Here is a 17237-nt window from a genome sequence, read left to right as displayed (position 1 = left end):
CAGTCACAAGTCTGGTCTTTTACATCCTCAAATGTGCTCAAAATTTACGAACATGCACCAAATATGTTTTGTTTAAGTCTCATCTTCACGTGAGGAATGGTAGGAAGTGGTATTTATGAGAAAAAGTGGTATTTTATGTGTACCCTGGACCAGATATGCTCGGGAGTCTCAGACCTTCGTACGGAGAAGGACAGTGAAAATCGTAGTGACGGAGGTGTGAGTACCTCGGGTCGGGCTATAAATTTGGGCTGAGCACCATTACTTCTGTCTTCTGATTAAAAATTGCCATGCCTAATTATTGGCCATGTTGGCCCCTAGTATTATTAGTTCCACTATAAAATGAAAGACAAAGATAAAGAGAATTTATTGCGTCTGACGTCATCTGTCAATCAAACTCGAGCATGGTTTGTTTACAAGTGTCGTGATGATGACTTGCTGAACGAAGATTTATAACCGGCCGCCATATTGTTACTTTTGCACCTTTCGACATGCAAACCATCTCAAAAGTTAGGTCTTTATACATGTAGTAGGAAACTTTCTTAACTGAAGGTACCATGCGCCATTTGCTGCTATTCCTTTTCTCCGATCAGCACCAGATAGATCGGTCTTCCTTTTACGCGCTGATTAACCTGTGTAAACCTATCAAGGATCGTAATTGACAGTGACATCAAACGCGATAAATTCTTTTTATCTCTGTCTTTAATTATACTCGTACCAAGGAATACTGGACACTTCATCCCCTGGACATTTCATCCAGGGGTAGTGCTGGCTTCAAAATTTAAGGGGTCCGAGTGATTTTTTGTTGGACTCATTCAGCCCTCCAAAAGTCAAATTTAAGGGGTCCAATGGGAATTTTAAGGGGTCCGAGTCCGACTATGGAAACATCACCCACTAATATTAGAGGTTACGATATGCTGGACATGGGGTTGTATTATGCATTTTACATCAACAAAATACAGCATGCAATAATTATGAGCCTCCCAGGGGTACAATTTCAAACGGCTAAAAAAGGTAAATATTGCTTGCACCGGCCTGCTAAAAATTGTATTAAGTGTAAGCAGGAAAATGTAAAAGTTTCCATAAGCCTACTATTTCTCAAGTTTGTTTCGAGCGTTTAGTTTTGAACATGCTCCATGAATGTGTGCTCAAAATCACTTGCACTTGCCCCCCCCCCTCCTTTTGACTTGCCAAAATTAACCCCCCGGCTGCCAAAAAATTCTTCCCCCCCCCCTCAATTTTACCCTCATAATTGCACAACCTCTGAACTTCAAGAAAATCCAAAATATGGGAGTGCAAACCCCAAAACTAGGGGTTGTTTTTTACAATCCAGTCCTTGTTCAGGGGTTGTTTTTTACAATCCAGTCCTGTTTGTTCATCATGTATAAATGTTATAATGGCGCTTTTTATTTAGTCAAAACGCCAACCCTTAATTATCGAAAACGTAGTCCTAACCCTAATTCTGACCTTTCACCTCCTAAACCTGAATCAACCCCTTCAAAACTGGCAAAGTTCTGAAAAATTATGATCACACGACGTGACGATGCTATGTTTATGTGTATTTTTAATGTAAAAGGTGCAGAATTCAACACCCCAAATCTTACCATGTGCCGCTAATTCACTGCAATTTTATCCTATATTGCCATCAATAAAGAATACAAAGTTGACTTTTTTGTGTTGAGGAAACTCCATTTTTACTTAGCATGACATAAAAATTAGTTAAATGATGATTTACTATGGTATAAAACTCCCGATAAAAGCGATCATCATTAGTAAACATTAATGCATGATCGGGAAATCCCCACTGACAGTTTATACAAGGAGAGATTCTTTTCGCAAGTGGAGTCAATTGTCACACTATTTCATTCGCAGAGCCTTGACTTGCACAATGTTTCAACAGATTGGTATTCAGAGTGAACGATCTGATTAAGTTCTTGGAGCACCTCGTGTTAAAACGCTATCAGGACCGCGACACTCCGGAGGACAGCAGAGGACAGAAAAATGTGACTCTTCTGCTAGTCTCCTACACAACCAGTTAATTATGTTTTTGTTCATACCGCATACAGTCTGGCCCGCGCCCGAGACTAGCAGGAGAGTCACATTTTCTGTCCTCACATCGGTATAGGCCGTCTGCACGTTAATTGTACGGAGTGTCGCTTCTCTACCTTTATTTTCTCTGACGCTATTGTTGCGTTCTTTGAGCGTGACAGTGAATAAAGAATGCATATTGTAACGGGACCGAGCTTGCCCCTAATACTTTTGTAAACGACTGATGGAGAATACTAGCCTTCTAAATATACAAGTGGTAGCGTAGTATCAAATACTAGAATTCTCCCCAAGACATGTTGAATCAGTGATGCATGAAAGGAGAAGTAACAGGTAAAAATGAGACTTGACAATTCTGTTTTATATTTGCTTCTTTTGTTATATCTTGTATTGTTATTTTGCTTTCATATTTTGTCTTATCACATCACAACTCATAAATACAAGTAGGCATTGGTAAATACACAATCTCTGTTGATGATCATGACGATATTTCCTTATTTCTCTCTTTTAAATCCAAATAAATTACCAATAAATGCTGCCGAACAGTACATACTATCTGCTTGAATAATCGAGAAGCATAAAAATACAATTTAATCAACAGAATCTCTCATCACATGACATAGTCATAGGCTAGGCCAAGGCCTAGTAGGCCGACTACAGAGTATAGTATCCATGTCTGTACACCTATACGAACTTGCCATGCAACAATGAATGCACACAAAATACAGTGCATAATTTTCCATCGGACTTGTGCATGTGTGCGGCAAGTCACTTGCACAATAGGCATAGGCGCTAGGGCTAGCCAAAACACCGGAGTGCATAACCACCCTGGTGTTGCCAGTGCCACTATTGTGGTAGCCAAGCTGCCCCTAGCTCAATCTGAGCTCCAGAGTAGGGCGTATTTGCTTTGGTTGGCAGTGCTTACCTTCAAACTGAGTGAAGGTTTGGGTGGACTATTGTCCACCAAGCAATCTCATTAAATTTGCGTCGTGCACGGCCTTTTATACTCTCCTGAACGCATTCATGGAACCTTTTGGCGGCTGCGTTCAAAGCGTAAGTTCCGTTACTATGGATATCGCGCAGTCACTCCGCGTCAGGCGCTCAATTTTGAACAGATTTTGAACATGACGAAATTTAATAACTAGAACAACTGCAACTGCTAAAGTGTTTTTAAATCAGGAATCAAACTGATGACCCCCTTTTTGACCATGTAAAACGTGAAAATACTCAAAATTATCTTAAAATTCTACATCCTTAAACAATTACATCTTAAATAATCCAAAGTTTGATCAACAGAAGTCGTTTTTAAGGAAATTTACAATTTTTAGGAAAACTTGTTTACGTTCCCAGACGATTGCTGGCCGGGGAGTTTCAAAATGTCAAATCCAAAATTCTGTAAACAAACAAGAAAAACCTGAATTTTGTCCTGAATATTTACTCATAGACGGTATGTAATACCTTATTTTGTTCCTGACAAAATTATTTACACAATATTATAAGATCTCTGTACAATATAAGCTAATATAGCGGAAATAGTGAAATTTTAGGCCAATTTCGCACGCACTTTATGACTAATTTTCTCTGCCGTATTTTCAACCCACGGCGACAACAGGCGATCGGCAGGTAAACAAATCCAAATATTTACAAAAATATACCTTGTGCAGAGCCATGCAATCATTTTTAAATGCATAATAACAATCACAAACTACCACGAACACGTGAGCATCGTGACTCTTCTCTAAATGTGAATTTGACAAAAGCTGAATTCGGCCATTGACAACACACGGGAGGTAAGCTTAAAAACAGGCCAAAAATCTAAAATCGCATTTTGGCTCTCCGTTTCAATATGAATATAATAATTGTTTAGAATCTTGAACTTAAAAGGAACTAATATAAGGAAATTAATAATCTTATTTATCCAATGTATGCACCGTGTTCTGTTTGAGCTATCACCAGCTGATCACACGTATAATAAGCGATCAATGTTGAATGGCAGCAGAGCCTATAATAGACTAATAGCCGGGACTAATAGTTAATAATAGTTTATACATTCAATGAATTTACCTGAATTGAGCAGTGCATACGCGCATATCCCGGGGCGCATATCTTTTGTTATTAAGTACTGTGAGTATTGTTATCATTATATTATTACTATTGTTTTATTATTAGGCATAGTGTTATTATCATTATTATTATTATTATTTACTGTGGGGTTTTTTTTGTTGATAGCTCAGACTATTTATTATTGTGAAGTGTATTCTCCTTTTTCCTGTTATTTATGTATTTATTATGTATTGTTTAAATTCATTTATTTATTTATTTATTTTATTATTATTTGGCTCAAAATATGCTAAGGTGTCATATTATAGCCATATATTTTGACATCTTTTTTTAAAAATAATAATTATAGAAATGGAATATTTGCTAGTTTAGTGGCAAGTTTAGGTAGTAAAGACATAGCATACACAATTTAAGTAAAATCCTTTCACTCTAAATAATAAAAAAATAAAAAATAGCTGTAAAAATGACTATTTTTACACTTTATTTGTAACATGCCAAGAGACGCCTTTTTTCAACAGCTTTTATTTTTTTTTATGGATCCTTATAGAAATTCATGTGACCTGTTTCCCAAAATGGTGCAGTAAACCAATCAAAAAAACAGAAAGAGGCATTATGAATTATAAGTTAACAGATCAAAAAAAGGATTTAAAAGTTTGCCTTGTATGTTACTATTGTCTGTCAAACTTTTGATTGATTTTGAAGTCCCTCAGTTTTTTATAAACAAAGACTTGAAGCATAAACTAAAGGGTAAATCTATTGTAAATAACTTCATTTCTCCATATTATAATCAATTTGTAAGTGGCTGCCATCTTTTTTGAACATATAACAATTTTAAAATTTTTCTTGAAATGTCTGTCAAATAGTAACATACGCAATACGGTGCTGTAATTCCTGCTTTACTATTGTTATACAGCTAATTATGCTACATGACATAGCATTTAGCTCCACCTAGCTTTGTGGCACTATCACTTTGTGAGGAGAAGCTTTTTGATGACACAATCCATTGTTAAGTGTTGTCTGTCAAACATTTGTATGCATAAGTTTGTGCATAAGATTTGTATGTGTCTGTCAAAAGTAACATACTCATAATACGTTTAAAAAATTAAAAATCAATAGTTTAGAGTTTATAAAAGTGTTTTAAAACATGTGATTTATAAACTGCATGTGATCTTTATTCAATTTCCCATCTTGAACTACTGTTTTTGCCAAATTATTATTCTGTATGTTACATTTGACAGACATCTTATGTATGTTATGGCTTGACAGACACACATATTTTATTTATAACAATTTATCCTCCTTATTGTAATATTTGGACACATTTTTTTCCATAATCAGTTGCTGTAGGTCCTACACCTAAATAACCACAAAATACCTTATGTAATACTTTATAAATTTTTATTTGATTGCAGAAAATCATCAAAATTGTGTCTGTCAAATATAACGTACGCAAGGGCTAGAAAATTAAATTTGTGAAGTAAATGGTCTATAACTTTATCTTTCTTTTAGTGTATTATGAACGATATACATGTATGTGCATACTATAATTTAAACCTGGTTGGAGACCAAAAGAAAAGAGCTGGAAAAATAATTGTGTGTTACACTTTTATGACACCTTAGCTTATTTTGAGCCATTTACTTAAAATGAATCTAACAAAATTAGTACATTTTTAATACTATTTATCTGTTTATTGTATATTGATAAATATGTCTGCATATACTATATGGAAGGATCATGGCAATATTTTTGTATTGTCCACTTGATGAGGTGATTAGCGCAATGTCATGTTATACAATAGGAACAATAGCCGAATGGTTACAGGAAGTTGAATTCATTCAATCATTCAATCATTGCTATTAATCAATGGAATCTATATAACTATATAATCATTCGGGAATCTGTAATATAACCAGAGTCTTATCACTAATAAGGTGCGATTAAAAGGTTCTAAAAGTAGTAAAGTATAAGGATCGTTAGAACTTATACTTGTAGGAGAATTAAATTAATACTAAACGGTAAAGGTAAAGGTAAAGGAGACGATCCTGTATAAACAGTGATCGGAGTGTCCATCTCTCATGTACGCAAAATACTGGAATTCCATCAGTTCAACTGATAATAAATATCTGCATTATATTTTTTCTTTTTCTCCTGTTTTTGCCCATTTATTTTTCTTGCTTTCCTCCAAAGATCCCCTTCACCACCTCCAAAGATCCAATTTTTTTCTTGTTTTCACCCAAAAAGCCATTTGTTTGCTCCCAAGACCATTTTGTGGGGACACTCTATACTGTTATAAGATCGGCAACCAAGTTTTAGAATATGGCTCAAAGAACTACAGCATAAAACTCTGATTTATATTGATTTGTGTGCAACTGATAGATTTTCACATAGATCTGTATCTGATCTTTTCAGTCACCGCACTCCCTCTGTTTGTTAGCTTCCCAAGTGGACAACTGACTTTGCCTTGCAGTTAAGATTTTTAACACAGGACTCTATGGAGAGTTAGCCTAACTAAAATTGGCCATGATGTAATGCATCTTTAAATGGATCTGCCTTGTGATTGGTCGGCCATATCTCGCTATGGTTTAAATCTTCCGGGCCCGTGCCATTACCATTAACTACACAACTATCTGTGGTATTTGCGGCGCTTTTGTGTTGTGTGAAAGTTAATCTCTCATCAAACATCTAGCTAGCGTCTTGTACTATACCATGCTTAGTACTTGTGGTTAATGGACTGATAAACAAGTATGCTTGACAGTGTGTTTTTTGAGAGCAAAGTCCCGGGGTAAAGTTCTGCTTAAAATTCAAAGTCCATAGTCGGATTTTCAGGGTTCGCTATCAATAAACTGGTAGATTCCAAAATCAGAATTGTTCAGTATTGAAGTGAGCCATTATAATTATGCAAGATAGTGTTGCATTCAACTACTTTTATTGTCACTAATCATCTGATATTTTTAACTCTTTATGACCATTTTACTATTGAATACTTTAATTTTAATAAACATCAGTATAATTTTGAGTTCAACGAAATGGGTTCATCATGACTAATAATAACATATTTTTAATAAAATTCGACTATGGCATAGTCTACTAAAGACCGGGTTATAAAAAATCGCACGATCGCAAATATTTAAATTTGATTTCTCTAAATTAAATTTTCTAGATTAATTTTCTGAAAGTAAGACAAACTCAGTTTCACCCCATACAAACTTGCTCAAAAATATTAATCAACATAATTTGTCAGTCGAGTATACATGTAAGTCCTATTTGTTCACCTGAAGATCATGTGGTTACTTATTTTGTTTATTTATTTATTTATTTATTTGTTTGTTTGTTTATTTATTTTTTAGGAACTACCGTATTGCATTTGTTTGTTTGTTTATTTATTTATTTTAGGAACTGTTGCATTAATCCAACAATTCAAACAACATATATTTGTATTTACTTCCAAATCTGGGTGTTTGATACCTAGATTTGGAAGACGTGTGTGCACTCTATTCATTATTTTATTTTTGCATGTCTTGTGTAGAGGCACTGTACGGGTGTTACTGATAATGATAATAGTCATTATCAAATTAACATTCGTAAGTTATTACGTATAGTCTAATGTGAAATTCATGAAAATCCTATCATTCAACAAAGAATTTATCGGGGAAAAGCTCTTTATAGTACCTGTAGAGCAGTTCCAACGCCTTTTTATTAACTTTTTCCCTCTCAATTTCAGGTGAACACTATAAGCAAGCTGAAAGATTTCTTGATAGAACATAGAAAAGATTATATAAATGCTGCCAGGTTAGTGAGTTTTCTCATAATGACTGCTATAATAGTAATAGTATTTTTTTTAAAGACTTTCATGGGTGATGATGTCTAGGCTGGGTTCTTCTGTATTAATTGTGATGTCTAATTGCTTCTAAAAAATCTGAGGCAAGCTTAAAATTGGCTGAAAGTTGTGTAAAATACCTCTCCCTTCCGAGTTCAATTCAACATTATAGTAGAAAATTCTGTATATATTTAAGGAACTAATTAAATCATGTTTTTGCAAATTGTACAATAATTACATAAAGATGCAATTTCATCCCATATTTACCGATAAATCATGACAACACAGCAACATGGACCTGGCCTTTTTGAATGGAAATTTAAACAGAAGTAAGTTTTTTTTGGCATATTTTTTTTAAGAAAACACAGAGTTGTGTGTTTTGTTGTCATAGATCATGCAAAAGTCTGAGCTTTACTCTAGTATACATACTATATAGCTTGTAATAGTGTCGGTAGTCATGACATTTTTTACATCATTTCTTATGTTGTTGAAGTTGCAGGTCTTTATGATGCTACTATTAAAGTTAATTTATGGGTAGAATTTAACACAAATTTAGTAGGAAGAAAGTAGAATTGAAAAAGTATAAGCAAACAAAATGTATATTGGAAAATGATTTTATTTTAAGGGGTACTACACCCTGTGGTAAATTTGTGACTATTTTTGCATTTTTCTCAAAAAATAATAACACACTGCTAACAAAAGTTATGTAGGCCTATATTATTGGGGCAAGGAATCCAATTACTACACTGAAATTTCAGTGACTCAAGACAAGCGGTTCAGTATATATGATAGGAAATGAGGTACATTCTAGCGGTACCTCTTTTCTTATTGCAAATAACGAACCGCTTGTCTTGGGTCACTGAAATTCCAGTGTAGTAATTGGATTCCTTGCCCCTATAATATACATAAGTTTTGTTACCACTGGGTTATTAGTTTTTGAGAAAAGTGCAAAAATAGACACACATTTATCGAGGGGTGTAGTACCCCCTTAAATGAAAACGTTACAATTATACATGCCAAAAATAATCACACAATGGGAGACCAGGTGTTATGTGTATAAACAATGATAATATTATTGTTTCTCAAGTCTTTTGTGATGTTATATCCACAGCCATTTATCCTCACAGTCTGGTCGTATGTCAGATGCAGAGAGGGATCAAATTGACAATGATGCCCAGGAGTTCATGAGAACTTGTTCAGAGGCTATTAGACATTTTAAAGCAGATGGTAAGAGGATCATCAGTATCAGCTAATGGGCTATTCCAGTTGAAGTTCATAGACCCTGTGGAAGACCTTAATATTCCACACAGGGAGTGCACATTTCAAATGGGGACATTTGAATGGATGACTCCATTTATGTACACCCCCTGTATGAAGGTCATGTCTTTCATAGGGGGTGACCGGGGTGTATGGATTTCAACTGGTATAGTCCAGTGTTACCATATTTGTTTGTTTGTTTTTTTATTTCTTTAAAGATACATGTATATTTAGCTCTGTTGTTGAGATAATATTTTCATTTCAAAGTTTTTGCAGGGGTTGAGTTTTGAAAAATACAATGTAACAGCTGTGCTACATATCGCACTTCTGGAGATGTTAATACAGGCTGTCAGGTGTGCTATTAATTTGCACTCGGTAAGAATTTACAAGTTAAGGAATTGAGGTGTGCTGTAAATCGCACTCAGACAGGCAATTTTAGGTGTGCAATTGCACTCGCGTGCCATGAAACTCAAGCCCTGTTTTTAGGGGCCTGAGCTTTTGATCTTAGCAGGATCTTTATCAAAGGCAAAGGTAAAGATACCTTTGATAAAGATCCTACTAGGATTGAAAGCTCAGGCTCTACAAACTTTGAAATTTTACTATTAAAACAAGCTATTTTTGTGGATAAGCCGGTTTTTAACTTAATGATATTTTCATGTCAGAATAACTTGGATAGTAGGCTGGGTGTCATTCAAAAATCAATAACGAACATTTAAAAGCTATGGTAATTCATTCATGCAATACTATGCCACTCGTTTTGGGTTATTATTGACAGTAAGATTAGTAAAGTACTATGCAGCACTGCAGCCTGGTTTTTTTTGGTACTTCTGAAGCCTTGATGACCCAACTTGTCCATTTTCATGTTGACGTAATGCATGTTTTTGACAACAGCACTAATTACCTTACATTGTATTTGTTTTTGTTTTTGTTATGTATTTAAATTTACAGTGTATAAACAACACATGACTGTTCAGATGAGATCCCATAGAGAAGCTGTGTTTGAATTATTAGAATATTACCTCAGAGGTAAGATGAAGAACATTATCTTCTTCCCCGTTTTCTTCCTGAATGAATGTCAATGGTTATACACCTTCCTTGCTAGATGGGATTAGTCAGTTTGATAAAAGATGTCAACCAGGCAAACTTAAAATATGAATACAGTTTAAGCTGTTTTATCTGATCATTATCAACCAAGGTTGATTTTGAGATTTGCACTGTACATCAGCGTTGCCATCAGCTATTATAAAAGTAACCACAGGCAGGAGTATGTATTATTACACCTAATACATATTCATGAGATAATGACACCAATTCATTGGTCAATCGCAACTTGACACAACCCAAGTAGATTGACCTATCCCCAGTATGACCTATCTTACCGGACGATAGTTTTTCCCCCTATTCACAATATCATCATCCTTAGAGACAAAAGTTCGTACTCCCTTTCGTAAGCGTGTTTTTCGATCCACGAAGGTAGGACTTGGCATTTTATATTGTAGCGTGGTTCTCTGTATGATTATACAAGAATTATCCAATTTATTATGGCAACAACAAAAATGTCAGCGTCCATGGTAAGAAATCTGCTGCAGTCCGAAGCAGATATTGCCGAACTATTTCTGCAAAAGGATGCACTAAACACCCAATTTATGATTCATAAAGCCGTGAAGCTGTGACGTATTGCGAGGAGAAGGGAATCGCGTGTACAGAGCTTAGAGGAGTTCTCGAATCCAAAGCTTAAAGTTCAAGGTATGCTAAGCACATGAGCATAGACTTGATGAAGACCCCAAATTGGCCTAGCCAGGGGCCTAGCACCTATTTTCTTATTAAAATGTTATGAATTGGTGTAATAAAACAAATACTACATGGTATTTTCAGGTAGATAAGGTCACTATTTTTCCCTCGGTGCTGGCTACAGACCTACCACCCCTCACCCTTTGGGTTCGGGGTGGTAGGCCTGTAGCCAGTACCTCATGAAAAATAGTTTCCCCTATTTCCCTTCAAACCATGTAGTATTTGTTACTATGTTATGGGACATTGTTATATACATTTATGCTTCTCATATCAAAACCCTGGAGCAATACAACTCAAAATTTGGAAACATTGTTTTAATGGTAGGCCTCAATGTAAGATAACAAACAAAGCATGAACAAAATCGTACCAGGCTCCTTTAAAGTTTACTACCCAGGCTCAATGAAGAAAGCTACTTAACTTGACAACATCCAATGAATTGTCTAATTGTGTGTATGTTTTTCCTCACACTTTTTCAGCTGTGTGTAGAATATACAGTGAACAGAGGGCAATAAGAGTCAAAAGAGTAGTGGATAAGAAGCGAATGTAAGTATTATGCTGCCAGGGTACTCAAGTTTGAGTAGGGGTGTGCTGCAGAGAATTTGAAAGGGCATAAACCCATTTTCAAGAAATTTGGTACCAGCGCCTATACCAAGAATCTAAATTTTCAAAAATTTTGACAACATTTTGGCAAAGTTTAGTTATACTAGCGGGATACCCGCGCTTCGCGCGGGTCCCCGCTAGATGAGTAAATGGGGCGATCACTAAAACAGGAGGAATTACTGAAAAGGTAGAATCATTGAAAGGTAAATTTTATTTTTCTAAACCTGTCCCTTCTTGCATTTCCATTTTCTTTTCAGTTTCTTCTGCACGGGCCTAGTTTGTTTCCATTAAAACAAAATGCTATTTAGCTTGTGATTATCCATTTCCATGTTATTTATCTATTATCCCCATTATTTTCTAAATCTATCCTTTCTTATACGTTTCCCTTTATAGCTTCATTTTTCCCTTAATTTTCCTGATTAGTTTCTTTCTTTCCCTCTTTAGTTTGCTCCCGTTTCATTTAGTTACTGTAATCATAACCTGTATAATAGGCCGTAGGCCTACCTTTTTTGTCGTCTTCTTTTTTTTCTATTCATTTAGCTCCTTTCTTTCTCTTCAGTTTCTTTTGCATAGGTCTATTTTGTTCCCATGCTGCTTAGCTCGTGATTTCCGTTTCCATGTTTTTATTTTATAAATCTACCATTTCTTACATTTCCCCTTTTAGTTTTGGCTTTTTTTCTACATTTTGTTCCCATTTTTCATATTTCCTGCTTAGCTTGTGATTTCCGTTTGAATTTTATCTATTTAATTCTGTTCTCATTATTTTAGTTTTTTTTTTAGTTAGTTAGTTAGTTAGTTAGTTAGTTAGTTAGTTAGTTAGTTAGTTAGTTAGTTAGTTAGTTAGTTAGTTAGTTAGTTAGTTAGAAGAAGTTAGTTAGTTAGTTAGTTAGTTAGTTAGTTAGTTAGTTAGTTAGTTAGTTAGTTAGTTAGTTAGTTAGTTAGTTAGTTAGTTAGTTAGTTAGTTAGTTAGTTAGTTAGTTAGTTAGTTAGTTAGTTAGTTAGTTAGTTAGTTGGTTTTATTTATTAATTTATTCTTTCATTTTTAGCTTCCTTCTTTCCTCTCGTATCCTCAACCCGACCCATCCATAGGCCTACCTTTTCAGTTTTGTCTTCCTTTCTTTTCTTTTCTATTTCTCTGGCACGGAAAGTTGGTCTGTGCATATTATGCACCCGTGCGTGCGCGTCACATTGCTCAAGCACGCCGACGTACTAACGCCCCCAGACAAACGTATGTCTATGCTAACGCCAACCCCCTGCTGCCAGTTAGTTACGGTACGCGCTACCACTGAGTTTTGACAACAAAAATCCCGGAAAAAACCGGTTTTAACCATATTTTCACTGATTTTGAGGCCAATTCTTGGTCTTGACCGTTTTCAACCAAATAAAGTGCAATCGTTCCCGTATATTCCTCAATCTCCCGTATGAATGTGGCTGTAAAACTAAGCGCGATTCATTATAGGCCTAGAATAAATAATAAAATTCACGCGACGTAGCCTTAATCTCTTGGCTGCCAACCCGGTGCAGTGGCGGAAAATGGGGTGCGTAGCTCTGCGTAAGGGCGAAAAGCTCGTAAGATCATTCTTAAAGTACGCGATGTTGTGCATCTAGATAGCCTGAATCATTTCTTGGCCACCTCGCAGTTGGCAGAAAACAGGGCAATGTTGCTCTGCGTATGGTTTTTTAATGGAAATATTATTACGCGGTTCACACTGTCCTTATTACCCACAATACCACTGCATGCGATTTTGCATAGCAACACGACAGTTTTTTATGTTATTCTCTTAGTTACCATCAATTTTTGCAAAAATGAACCTCAGATGGTTTAATGGCAATATGTACCCGATCAATGTACAAATAAATCAGAGCTGAAAGTGAAATCATCTCTGAGTCTATTCGTGCACAAGATTTAGCGACTTCCTTTTATTTATATAGATACCAAAATTGGCCTAGGAAATGGGATCATTGACATGGTTACCAAAAGGTGGCACATCCCTAACCCCCAACTCCCAACCCCGGATATTATGGCTGGGGCTTCCCAATATCCATTGCAAAAGTGTTTTCACCAGGGTTTCAACTGTCACTTGAGCTAATAAATGACATTGAATTCTTGCTACTTTTGTTGGAAATTGAGTCATCTTCCTATAGAATTACTTTTCTAGTATTAGATAATTTTCTGAGTTACTGTTTGCAGGAAAATTTTCTTAACACATTTGTCAGTGTCATGAATTTTACATATCATCAAATATTTGCATTTTTGTAACAAAACTAGGGGGCTAACATGCCCACAACTGAATAAACTAACCTAGTAAGGATAGAATTTGACATTTAAGTCAATGTTAGAGGAATAATACACACAATTGAATTGGCGCCTCACATTTTTTTTCACGGCAGTGAAATGATGCCACTTTCCCCCACATCTCATATGCACAGTTTATCCCATACATATCATGTGTCATGAATAGGTATTGTAGCACACCAGCCTTGTGAATAAGAGTCTAGGAAATAATTCCTAATATCTCATACCCTAGTTTGTATGCCTTAATATCTAATCTTGCCACACTGACAACTTACTAATTAGCCCTAACCCAGAAAAGAGTCTGTCCAGGAGTAGGAATTTTTTAGCCTTTTTTAGAAACATGTTTTCAATTGGCTTATAGCCATCACATGCTTACAATACACATAACTGATTGGTTAATCAAAACTAGCAGGATCCTGGCCTGGCCTGATTACAAAGTAAACATCATTCTGTATAGAAAACTGTGTAGCAAGCGATTTACTTCAGAAAATTAATACACTGCTCAAAACTAAGTCCATTATCTATCATAGTTAATTGAAGGTTAGCTAATGTTTATTGACTTCATATTGGTGTTCATACATATCCCTGACCCTGACAAAAGCTAGCAAGAGCAAGCTGTGTAATTATTTTGTTTACTTGTGATAAGATACAATTTTCCAAATTTGTTTCCTACTGAGTAGGTGACTTAGTAAAATTCCTTTAAAAAGGAATGGGCGCCCAATGTGAGCTTGGTCGTGATGTGGTAAATTTCATGGTGTTTAGATTTGGCATTATTATCTCTTGCAAACCCGGTGACACCTCATTATAGAAATCAGACCTGTCGATAGGTTGTAAGAGGGATAGCCTTTTCCAGGCTCGAATTGGGCCATTATATAAAGAAAGTTTTGCTACTTTGCAATGCAATAAAATCCTAAATGCAAAACGAGATCCTGTAGGTGGCTCCCGAGGTGGCTTAAAAACTAAATGCAAAATGAGGTTTTTAAAAATATTGTTTTCAGAGTCAAGACGCAGGTATCATTATTAAGCCTCAAATCACTTATTTATTGTCGAATAAGTGCAGAGTAGGTTAGATATAAATATTGAATGTTAGACCAAAGTAGCTCAAAGTACATGTACTATACACTTGATCCGTGAACTTGTCTTTTTTAAAGACAAATTCTTGTCAGCACTGCAGTTTTTTCCATTCTAGTCAACTTTTCATATGGAAACAATACCTATTTTTTTTTTAAATTTGTCCTTCAATTTGAAACTATTTCTACAAATATCTAATATTTTTACACATTTATACATACCACTGATTTATGTTTTTGTATGTTGATGTTAACAGATCCAGACTGCAGTTAGAACAGACAAACCTAAGTAGTATACAGCCTTCTACATCATCACCAATACCTAACAGCTCAGCACCAACATCAGTAACATTAAGTGCAAGTAAGTAGGCTGATGTATAACTTAGTAGAGTAGTCTTAATTGTAACGCCCCTCCAAATCCCATCTTATTTGTCAAGACCCATGATTCCCCTAATAAGTAAAGCATTGTTCCGCAGTTGTTAGGTAAAATTGTATACACACGAAAATACACACAAAAAATGGGGGAAAACGTCCTCGCTATGTTGAATGAGTGTGGATTCAGATGTTTGTGTTTGCATATAGTCCTAAACGGCGTCTACGTTTGGTGGTGATTACACGTGAGGGTCTGTGTTTTTGTGTGTGACTGTGGAATTCTAGTTAGATAGAACACATTTCTCTTTATTAATATATTTTATTCAATTCTGTTTGTGAATCCAGATGATCAATTGTCAGTAGAACCAGAAATGATACCAGTTGACGAGGAAGAGGAAGATGACCTATCACCTGAGGAAGTACAGATGGTAAGTAAAGTTACTCATTGAACCTGCTGGATGTAACCCCCCTTAACTATTTGATATTGAACCTGCTGGATGTAACCCCCCTTAACTATTTGATATACAGCAGTCCAGTTAGCTCTATCTGTATGGCACTAGACTCTTATGTGCGAGTGCTTGGTGTAAGTTCGACCCCTGGCAGTGTTGTAATTCTGTGCTTGTGGAAAAAGTCAAGTTACATGTAGCTGGTTATTCCCCTGGACAAGAAACTTATTGCTAATTGTACCAGTCTACCAAACTCAGAGCTGATCCTGGCTGCAATGGTTATTATATATGTAGGCTGATTAGGGTTCTGCAGCTGTATAAAGTTGCATCCCTGAATGACGTAAGTTATTTATTCGGTGTGTCTTGGGCCAAAGTGGTCAGCAACTTTTAGTAAATTGCAATAATCATTGTGATATAAATCCGTGGCTTTTGTGACCTTGATTTATTTGCTTAATAATTTGTTGGCTAGAGTTGTGGCAAAATTCTGTTGCTTATGAGATTCAAGGCCAAATCCCAAGATACGCACAAATGGTGTTTAAAATATCCCTTTTTCTTTGTTTTCAAGTTGTCTTATTAATTGTCAGAAAAAATAGTGATGAAAATAGTGCTTAGACAAGGGGAAAACCCTGTTCTACAGACCCGGCCAAATATGAGAGAAGCGAACAAAAAAAAAAAAAACTTTCTCAATTTAAAAAACATATTTTGGTGATTTCAAATGTTTTTAGGGTCATTTTCTATTGCCCTCTGGCTGCCTTCAACTATAAACTAAATGATAGTGCCTAATGTTTTGGGCAAAAGTTGTCTAGACAAACTAGTTTGTGTGTATATGATTACATCGCATTGCATTGCAGAAATCTTTTGGATGGGATGGTCAATAGTTTAACAAGCTCTTAGTGTTTACAATGAAATGAAACTACACAACTAGCTAGGCTACAACTTTAAACTATGAGAACAAAATGAAAGGCACTACATGTTAATGTTTTATCACTTGCTAAATGTGTGTTCTTAGATATTTCCTGTAAGAAAGAGATCTCTATGTTCCATGGGTATTTCAAGCACAGATAACCATTGGTGCATTATTAGCATTAATATCTTTAAATGCTGTTATTAAAAAAAACCTCTTCAACAGATTGAGGGGATAATAGCATGTTTTGGTGCACCAGGGAATATTTCACTAGATTAAGATGAATTCACAATTCTGTTGTAACAGACTGTTTTCTAAGAAACTGCATAGGAATTGGATCATCAGATGATGCAATAAGCTGACTTGATCTTAACCTTATCTTATCTCATGTTTACTTTCAGTTCGAACAAGAGAATCAGAGAATGTTTAATGAAATGAATTGCCTTGTGGATGAAGTACGGTAAGTTTATCCGATGATTTGGTGAGATTATTCCCATTATCAGATCCAAGCTGATTTACAAATAATAATTTCAATAATTTATATATTCATTTTTTGCAGCATAATAATCATGACAAGGT

At 35.4% G+C, this 17237-nt stretch overlaps 1 protein-coding gene across 1 annotated transcript in view; it reads left to right on the top strand.

Moving 5' to 3' along the window:
* Positions 1-17237, top strand: part of LOC140148162 (syntaxin-18-like) — a 32153-nt gene that overhangs the window by 4607 nt on the left and 10309 nt on the right. The window contains exons 2-8 of the mRNA XM_072170024.1: positions 7827-7894; positions 9034-9149; positions 10128-10205; positions 11447-11513; positions 15194-15297; positions 15654-15736; positions 17060-17118. Coding sequence (XP_072026125.1) covers positions 7827-7894; positions 9034-9149; positions 10128-10205; positions 11447-11513; positions 15194-15297; positions 15654-15736; positions 17060-17118 — 575 coding nt within the window. The remainder of the gene's footprint in view (positions 1-7826; positions 7895-9033; positions 9150-10127; positions 10206-11446; positions 11514-15193; positions 15298-15653; positions 15737-17059; positions 17119-17237) is intronic.

This window comes from Amphiura filiformis, chromosome 3 (genome assembly GCF_039555335.1).
Source record: "Amphiura filiformis chromosome 3, Afil_fr2py, whole genome shotgun sequence".
Taxonomy (NCBI): domain Eukaryota; kingdom Metazoa; phylum Echinodermata; class Ophiuroidea; order Amphilepidida; family Amphiuridae; genus Amphiura; species Amphiura filiformis.
The sequence above is the reverse complement of the archived record's forward strand: the minus strand, read 5'-3'. Positions and strand labels throughout refer to the sequence as shown.